Source organism: Sapajus apella, unplaced genomic scaffold (assembly GCF_009761245.1).
Source record: "Sapajus apella isolate SASKATOON/1434 unplaced genomic scaffold, GSC_monkey_1.0 scaffold20, whole genome shotgun sequence".
Classification (NCBI taxonomy): domain Eukaryota; kingdom Metazoa; phylum Chordata; class Mammalia; order Primates; family Cebidae; genus Sapajus; species Sapajus apella.
Window position 1 is genome coordinate 14084393 of NW_022436960.1, and position 8526 is coordinate 14092918.

Sequence of the window (8526 nt, forward strand, 5' to 3'; positions counted from 1 at the left end):
AATCCCTGAACCTCTCCAGGCTTCACTTCAAGACACTGTAAAATAAGGATGCCAATAGCCACTTCACGGAGTTAAACACGGTCCTCTGCGCAGACGTAGCAGAGCGCCTGGCAGGTGTTGAGTTCGGGAAATCATAGCTTATTGCTCTCTCGTCTGTGACGTGACCCTGACTTGCCTTTCTGTTCGGCTGCAGCATTGCTGTGGCGGTGTCTGTATCCGATCCAACCCCATATCCCTCCCCCAGGACCCTCCCTAAGGTCATTGCATTTCTATGAGGCACTCAGTGAATATTTGTAGATTGCATGAACAAGGAAGGGAATGCATGAGTGAGTAGCTGTCACCACATGGCAGGTATCTTTGCTGAACACTGGTTTAGTCTTCTGACAAAAGCCTCCTAATGTAGCAGCTTCAGACAAGAGCAGGCTTTTTTCTCTGAAGTACCCAGCCAACATCGTCTGGCGGTGGCTGACTCCGTGGTGTTGGCGGGGACACGAACCAAGCACAGCTTGATTTTTATGGTTTAATGTAAGAGACGGAGCCTCCACTGCTGTCACTTGAGAAGACTGTTGTTTTGATGTCTCAGCCACACAAATGGAGTGAAACTGCCAATGATAGGAGATAAGCAGGGGAGGCTGAGGTGTCAGGATTTAGGACCTTGCCTTCAAAGCAGAGCCACATGTTGCCCCACGGTTTGCGAGTGGCTCCGTTGAATGCAAAGGGGCTGATGTTTGAATGCAGGCGGGCTGCCAGGTGCCCCCATCCGAGGAGGTCTGACTGTGTCCCCTCTTTGTCTCCCGTCCTTCCCCACTGTCCTCGCTCTGCAGGAACGGCATCACCAGCTGCCGGATGCGGACTGAGAGCGAGCCGTCATGTGGCTCCCCCGTGGTCAGCGGAGACCCCAAGGAGGATCACAACTACAGCAGTGCCAAGTCCTCCAATGCCCGGAGCACCTCGCCCACCAGCGACTCCATCTCCTCCTCCTCCTCCTCGGCCGACGACCACTACGAGTTTGCCACCAAGGGGAGCCAGGAGGGCAGCGAGGGCAGCGAGGGGAGCTTCCGGAGCCATGAGAGCCACAGCGACACTGAAGAGGACGACAGGAAGCACAGCCAGAAGGAGCCCAAGGATGCTCTGGGGGACAGCGGTTACGCATCCCAGCACAAGAAGCGCCAGCACTTCGCCAAGGCCAGAAGGGTCCCCAGCGACACACTGCCCCTCAAAAAGAGACGCACCGAAAAGCCCCCCGAGAGCGACGATGAAGAGATGAAAGAGGCAGCGGGGTCGCTCCTGCACTTAGCAGGGATCCGGTCCTGTTTGAATAACATCACCAATCGGACGGCAAAGGGGCAGAAAGAGCAAAAGGAAACCACAAAAAATTAAAAACAAGTCACTGATTTGTTTTGAACTTACGGCCATTTGGTTTCAGCATGTCAGGAGATTTCTAATGATTTGTGGCAATATCAGCAATTATTTTTCTTTTTTCTTGTTTTGTTTTTGGTTTGGTTTTCTTTCTTTTCCTTTCATTTTTATTTTTTTAATTTGCCCCCTCTTCTTTGTTTTGGACCCTTAAGAATTTTATTTTTAAAGGAGATTGAAGCCATAGAACTCATATTGACACTCAGCTGTTTTACAAAAGCTTTTCATTATCTGAAGACAAAAACCGAAAAAGCCAAAATTACCATTGCTTCCTCCAGCTTGTCAGAAACCTGTGGCTGAATCCGCAGGGATGTCAACGTCAATGTCGCAGGAACACACATTCGGCACCTAGAAGGCACCTGTGCAAAGTAGTCATCGTCCAGGCCCAACCCTTAGGTTTAAAATGTCAGGTTGTCCATCCCATTGGGTTCACTGAGTGAAGGCACATAAAGCAATTGAGGAGAAGGAGGAACCTCTCATCTCCCTAGGAGCAGACCCAAGCCTGTGGCTCCAGGCATCTGATGGTGCCAGGAAAGCCGCTGGAATTGTCACACGGCAAGCACAGAGGGCCGGCCACCAGTCCTCCATGCTTCCAAACGCTGAAGCCCGATGACGTCTTACGAGGTGGACGTTGGACTGTTCATGTACATCGGGTGTCAGTGACTCATGGAGAAGAAATGGGGTAAATTTTTAGTGATGTTGCTAATCATCGAATTCTGTTCTCTATTAAATTAAGAAAATGTTCCAAAAGCCATAAGCCTGAAGGTTGGCCCTGTGCTCACACACACACACACACACACACACACACATACACACACACACGACAGAGACACACACAACATACCACACACAAGAAGGAGAGTGAGAGAAAACTGATACAGAAAACAAGCTGTGTATTCTTAACTGCCCAAATGAAAAGCAACCAAGTCCAGGAAATTACAGTAGCTGTTAAGGAAAGGAAATAATGGTATAAATCTTTTTCTATCAAAACTATTTGATCCAAGTGAAAAGAAAATCATAAACAGGAAGCTATAGGACCTGCCATGTGTATTGTGGTGTATTTTTAAAAGATTAAAGGCATATTGACGGACAAAAAAAAAAAAAAAAACAAAGTAAAACATGGCGCAAAAAATAAAATAACTCCTATACTGCCCTCAAAATGGAGTTTGCAATTAATGTCAGTCAGGATTCATCTTTGCAAAAATCAGTGATTTCCACATTCAGCCAGTGTAGCCAGCAGAAATTTCTGATCCACAATGCATGGATTCCTTTGAAGAAAAAAAAGAAAAAGAAAAAAAATCACAAAAACAAACTTTTTTTATTCAAAAGTAACAAAGTTCTTGTAAGGTAAATAATGTATTTAGCATGAAGCATGAATTATTTTCATATAAATATAGAAAATAGAGAAAAGGTGATGCCTCTAATTTTTAAGCCCTTACGCTTAGAGGTTCTTTTGGTTTTCTTTTTTTTCTTTCCTTTGCTTTCTTTTTCTCCTTTTTTTTTTTTTTTTTTCTTTGTTTGTTTGGTTTTGGTTTTTCTTTGTTTTTTTTCGGGTTATTTTGTTTTGGTTTTTTGAAGCAGGTGTTTAAGGTTTAACCTTCTTCAGGGACAAATTCTGACTGTTGGGGAACTTACTCTGCAATATAAAAATATCTTCACGCTCTGGTAGGGCTTGGATGGTTGAACTCTGTACTGCCTTGTGTGCACTCCAGCCCCGACCCCCTCTGATTCTCTGTTGAAAGTGTGTCCTTTTTCTCTGTCTGTACATGTTTAACATGACGCAATAATTTGAGGGCAAACTTAGTAGTGAGTGTGTATGATAGAATCAAGAGAATTATGGGACGCTTACTTGAGAAAATCATTACCATGATTTGGTTCTAGGAAAAAGGCAGTGAATAATTATGCAAATTAGCCAGAAGAAGGGGAACCGTGCTAATGGGCCTTATTGGGTGAGGGGACGAGACGGGGTTTGTGTGAAGGAGGAAACAATGCCGAGGTAGGAAAGGCCAGCCCCAGACGTTCTGTCGCCAGGATGCCATGTAGGAAGCAGGGGCCGGCTGTCCCTACCACTTCAGCACTCTGACCAACCTGGAATTAAGACCACCTAGATGATGAGAGCTGAGTTTAGAAACCAGACGATGTCATGCAGCCAGAAACTCCTGTTGTTACCTTTGCCTAAGATATTTTCTTGGGGGCGGTCCAAAGAGAAATCTCTAAAAGAATACGATCTTCCATCCAAGTGGAGAGAAATTTTAAAACGCAAACACCCACTACTGTGGCTCAGGATACAATGGGTGAGGAGAGGGAGGGAACGGAGATGACCTTAACTTTGAAAAAAGGGGACTGCTGTGGGTCAAAGCCAAGCCCATCTGCCAGGATCAGGTAGTGTCAGAAGCTCCACCACCCCAGACAGTGGGAACTAACTGGTGCATTCCCCACACTTACCTTCTGGTGGGTTGCTGATGAGAGAACCTGAAGAAACCTACACCTCTATACAGCAGGTCCAATTCATGACCTGAAGCTGAATGATAATTCCAGCATCTTTTTTCAGGGTCTAGATGGGAATCAAATATTTTTTGCAGTGCTCTGTTCCCTCTGTCTCCCCAAACATCTGACACCCTAAAAGCCATCCACAGCTATGGAGCCTGAGCGACACCTTGATTTGTGTTGTCACCTGACCAAGCCTAAAGACCTCCAGCTCAGTCTCCCACCTTCATCCCACCCTGCCGACGATAAAATTCAGACCTCTCTCCTGAAAGGCAGAGGTTAATAACATTCAGGACTGTTTCTGGCCGTGGACTTCTTCCAATTCACCACCCCCTCGCCCCCGCCACAGTGGGCTGTCTCCCCTCATTTCATTTTTCTAAAGGGGCAGAGGCCTCTTTTAGAAAATAATAAAATGCAATGTGTGTGATTTACTTTTCTGATCTCTTTGAGAAATAGAGAAATATCTTATAAAAGTGTGTTCTTAACTCCAGAACCACTGTTTTTGCATAAATACCTCATCGGGCAGCTTTCTAAGTGTGATTTTCCTGAGTCTCCCTTCGTTGGATCTGCTGGAAGACTTGTTGGGGAACCTTTAGTGAGGGTACTTCTTCCTATTTTTCTTCTGTTTTTGGAGGCATACACATTATGCATAACCAAAACAATGGCTCAATTGTGTTAGACTTTGTATTTTGATTGTTGAGAACAAAAAAAGTATCAATGTGTATGTGGCTGTTCTTAGTGAATTCATTGCAGAATGAGGTTGTCCATGTCCTTAACAAGCCAAGGGGCAGGAGGCACCCTCTCTCATCCCCTCCTCCAAGAGCAGTAGAGAATTTAAGCACAAGCCTATTTGTGAAAGAATATTTTGCTTAAGTGTCGTTCACTTTCGTCTTGGAATTCCTTCCCAAATGCCAGGTGTTCTTTTAGCTTCCAAACTAGCCTATGTATCCATTAGTCTGACAGATCACCTGAACACCGTCAAGAGGTGTGGTGTTTTGCTTTCATTTCTCCTGCTGGGAGAAGTGGCGGTTCATGTGTCATTCCAGTATCTCACATACTCAACACGGGGCAGGGGGGAGGGGGCAATGGGGAACTATAGCAATATTTAAAGATGCTTTGGAAACCAACCGTGAACACATCAGCACCATGACATCTACGATTACTTGCTATTGGCCCTCGGACACATTTAAGAGAAAGAGACAGTCACTCTTTTTTTCTTAAATGATATACACATAGTTATTTTTATCCTGTTATAATTGTCTTATCTTTATCTAGTACTATGTGGAAAGGGTTTGCATCATAGATTTTTCCCAGCCTTATAATCTACCGTAAGCTCCTACTTTCCTTCCCCTCTCTAATCAGTATTCTTGTCAAGAGTTCTTTGGTGAAGCCATCTATCTGAAACTAAAATGAACCGAACCCATGTTTCACTGGTGGTTGGAGAAAACCATAGCCAAAGTGACTGTTGCAGGTCTCAATCTTGGGAGTTTTTAAGAAGGAATGTGCCAGAGGCCTTTCCCAGGAACAGAGTTTTGTTTTGTTTTGCTTTGCAGAGGCACTCAATGTGTCTAGTGCTTGCTGGTCACAGCAGTTACTACTGGGGAGCCTTCTGGGAGGGGTTGTTGTGTTGAAAGAGGCTTCTGCTGGAGGGAACAGCATCAGGCAGTGGGCTCTGTAGAGTAAGAACCAGGAGGATGGCTTCTGTATCCAGCCCAGAGCTGGACACAGCTGCACCACGCCAGGACTGCCCAACCTGAGGGCTCCTGGTGCAAGCTCCACTCACTCCACTCTGTGTGCGGGAGCCTTTCACCTCTACTGGAAGGGCTCTTGGAGAAGGAATTGGAGCTATGTACAAGTGACGTAAATGGGAAGGTTTTGTAGATGAGATTGGATTAAATTCCATGTGATTTCTCTTTCCCTTTAAACTTAATTCAGGTTGGGACTCGTTTCTTTCTGGTGGATCACAGCTGCCCAGATGTTGCAATTGATTTTTATGTTTCTGTAGAGAAGTATTTTTCTTTCACCTTCAGGATTTTTTTTTTTTTTTTTTTACCACCAAAAGAGAACATTGGAACTCTGTGTTTCCTCTTGATTGTGACTTCCCAGTGTTGACAGTTAAGTCCTTAGTGTCGTAGGTCCCAGCCCACCAATACTATATCAAACACTGTTATGCACATAATGCAGCACTGTGATCTAATTTAAATAATACTTTTTTATTATTTATACTACTATATATAATATACATCAACACTTTTGCTATATAACCTAAGTGATAACCCTCTTTTAGTTACCTGCCAAACTCTGGACTTGGTTTATATTGCAGTTAACACAGTTACAAAGTTGTAATGGTGTCTTCTTTTCCTTTGTAACGGAATGTGTAAATCAAAGTATATACATTGTGTGGTGTTCCTGTTTCTGGAGTTTCATGAGGATTTACACATGGCATTCAGTGTTCTGTATAGCTCTGCCTACCTTTGTGAATTCATCTGTTAACCCCTCTTCCTTTGAGAGAACACCGGCCGTGGTGGTTAACTCCTTGTGTTTTCTCTCTCTCCTACTGGTTATTCTTGAATTAAGCACAGACTCGTCAGCTCGGTTGCTTTATCATGAATAATGTGTGTGACCTTGAAGTTCTTCCACAGTTCAGCAAACAAGTGCTAGCTTCACTGACCAAAAATTAAGGAAGGAAAACACAATTTTTAAAACGATCCATCTTTTAACAGCCGAAACCGATGTGTCTATGGTGCTGCATCTTGCTGTCGTACTTCTGAAATCAGACCTGTGTGAACGATCATTTCTGACTTAACCATGAGATGCTCACGAGTACCCTTCCTGTTGTTTTGTTAGCGTTGGAATCAAGACTATTTATTTGGAATATATACAACAGTGTTTTTCCACTGTATTTCATTTGCAAAAGTTGAGAAATGCTTTCTCTACCTTTTGCAAAATAATTGATATTCCATATTGGATTCTCAAAGACTTCGATATGGTGAACCTATTAAACCTAGAAATTGTATTCATCCTTTTATGACTGTGGCCTGAGTTCCCCAGCCCCTCTCCTCCTTTTTTTTTTTAGATGAGATTTAGCACACTCTCAGTTATTTAAACATGCAACATTTCTTGAGTATGTATTTTGAGGCCATCTGAGCTCCTAGCTGATTCAGTAACCAGTTTCCTGCTGTGTCATTCACACTCACTACTTAATACTGCCATGGTGAAAATGTGGAGGAAAAATGTATCCATGTGTGTCTGGGAAGCATATACACTTGTACATTTTTTAATACTCTGATTCTATAACATTTCTGAGTTGTGTTTTGTTTTACAGAAAAAATAAAGTGATAAAGCAATCAGGAGACCCAGAGGTTTACTATTGATGCTTAGGGTCGTCTGACCTTGGCTGGCCAATAGACCTACATGGCCAAATTAATTTACAAGAGTAATAATTTTTCAAAAGCCAAGTTTTTTTCTGTATTTTCTGTATGAAACTGCCAATATCATGAATAGAAAGGGAGAACCATAAAGGAGAAAGAACGTGATGTTCAGTTATGTTCGTGTGAACCTAAAGAAACAATGTGGAGGCAGGCGCAATCAGCCGAACTCTAGGGACTTGATGGTGTTGCTTGGAAGGCATCCATACCTGCATTTTGCATTCTTCGTATGTAATCATATTGCCAAAGACAAACTATTTCATCATTTATTGTAAATAACACTTTTCCCCAGACCTATCATAAAGTTTCTGTGATGTATTGTCTTCCAGTTGCAATAAAAATTACTGAGTTGCATCAATTGAAGAAAAGCACCACGTAGTGTTGTGTATGCTGCGTCTCCCTGCACAGATGCTGGGTCGTAACATTTCTGTTTCTTACCTGCAGTCAGGTGCGTGCAGTTTTTGCAGTCTGGTTTTAGGGTTCTCAGCTGCATTTATAGTACCCATCCTCACGCATGCTTAGGTTTCGGTGGGAATCACACACTGCTCTGCAAACACAAATGCACATTTGGAAGCTGGGCTTACCCAGGATCTCAAGAGAATTCCAGCTCTGATGTAGAGAGCTGCTGGCTGGCCAGCCTCCCATCATGAGCCTTAAGACTTGCGGTTTAGATGGAGCTTGCCTTTTGTTTGGAAGTTGTCAAACAATAAACTGAAATTGTACTTTAGGACTGGAACCTGCCAGCCCATCCCAGATGCTGAGGGTTACTTGTGATGGCATTCCTAGCCCCAAGACCTGCATCTGCCAGGATTTATTACATCATCATTAAGTGCCCACCCCAGACCCTCGCACACGCATCCCCCAGCAGCTAACAAGAAGCTGATGGGATAGAGGGGAGTGGGAACAAGGAATGGATCACAGGGCACCAGTCACCGTGCTGGAGAAGTAGAAGAGGATGTTCTCATGCATCTCTCTGGTTCCTTTCTTGGTGGGTTTGTTTTCAAAAGGGCATGCCGTGTCTGCAGGTCTTGCCATCAACAGTAACCTTAGTGTAGAGTTGGCCTTTGTCACCAACCTTCTGCTGGGCCCCCACATGCACTGGTGTCTTTGTCCTCCAGGATGCTTGGGCTGTGTCTCCTGTCCTCCTGTGGCCATGGTGCCACTCTAAGGTCCAAGGCCCATCTGTCCTGGTGAG

The 8526-nt window shown here is 44.1% G+C and overlaps 1 protein-coding gene across 6 annotated transcripts in view; it reads left to right on the forward strand.

The window, feature by feature from the left end:
- FOXN3 (forkhead box N3) overlaps nt 1-7699 on the forward strand; it is a 478152-nt gene extending 470453 nt beyond the window's left edge. For all 6 annotated transcript variants that reach the window (XM_032287166.1, XM_032287171.1, XM_032287168.1 and 3 more), the window contains one exon: nt 825-7699. In XM_032287166.1, coding sequence (XP_032143057.1) covers nt 825-1380 — 556 coding nt within the window. In that variant the 3' untranslated portion in view covers nt 1381-7699. The remainder of the gene's footprint in view (nt 1-824) is intronic.
- Nucleotides 7700-8526: the final 827 nt, after the last annotated feature.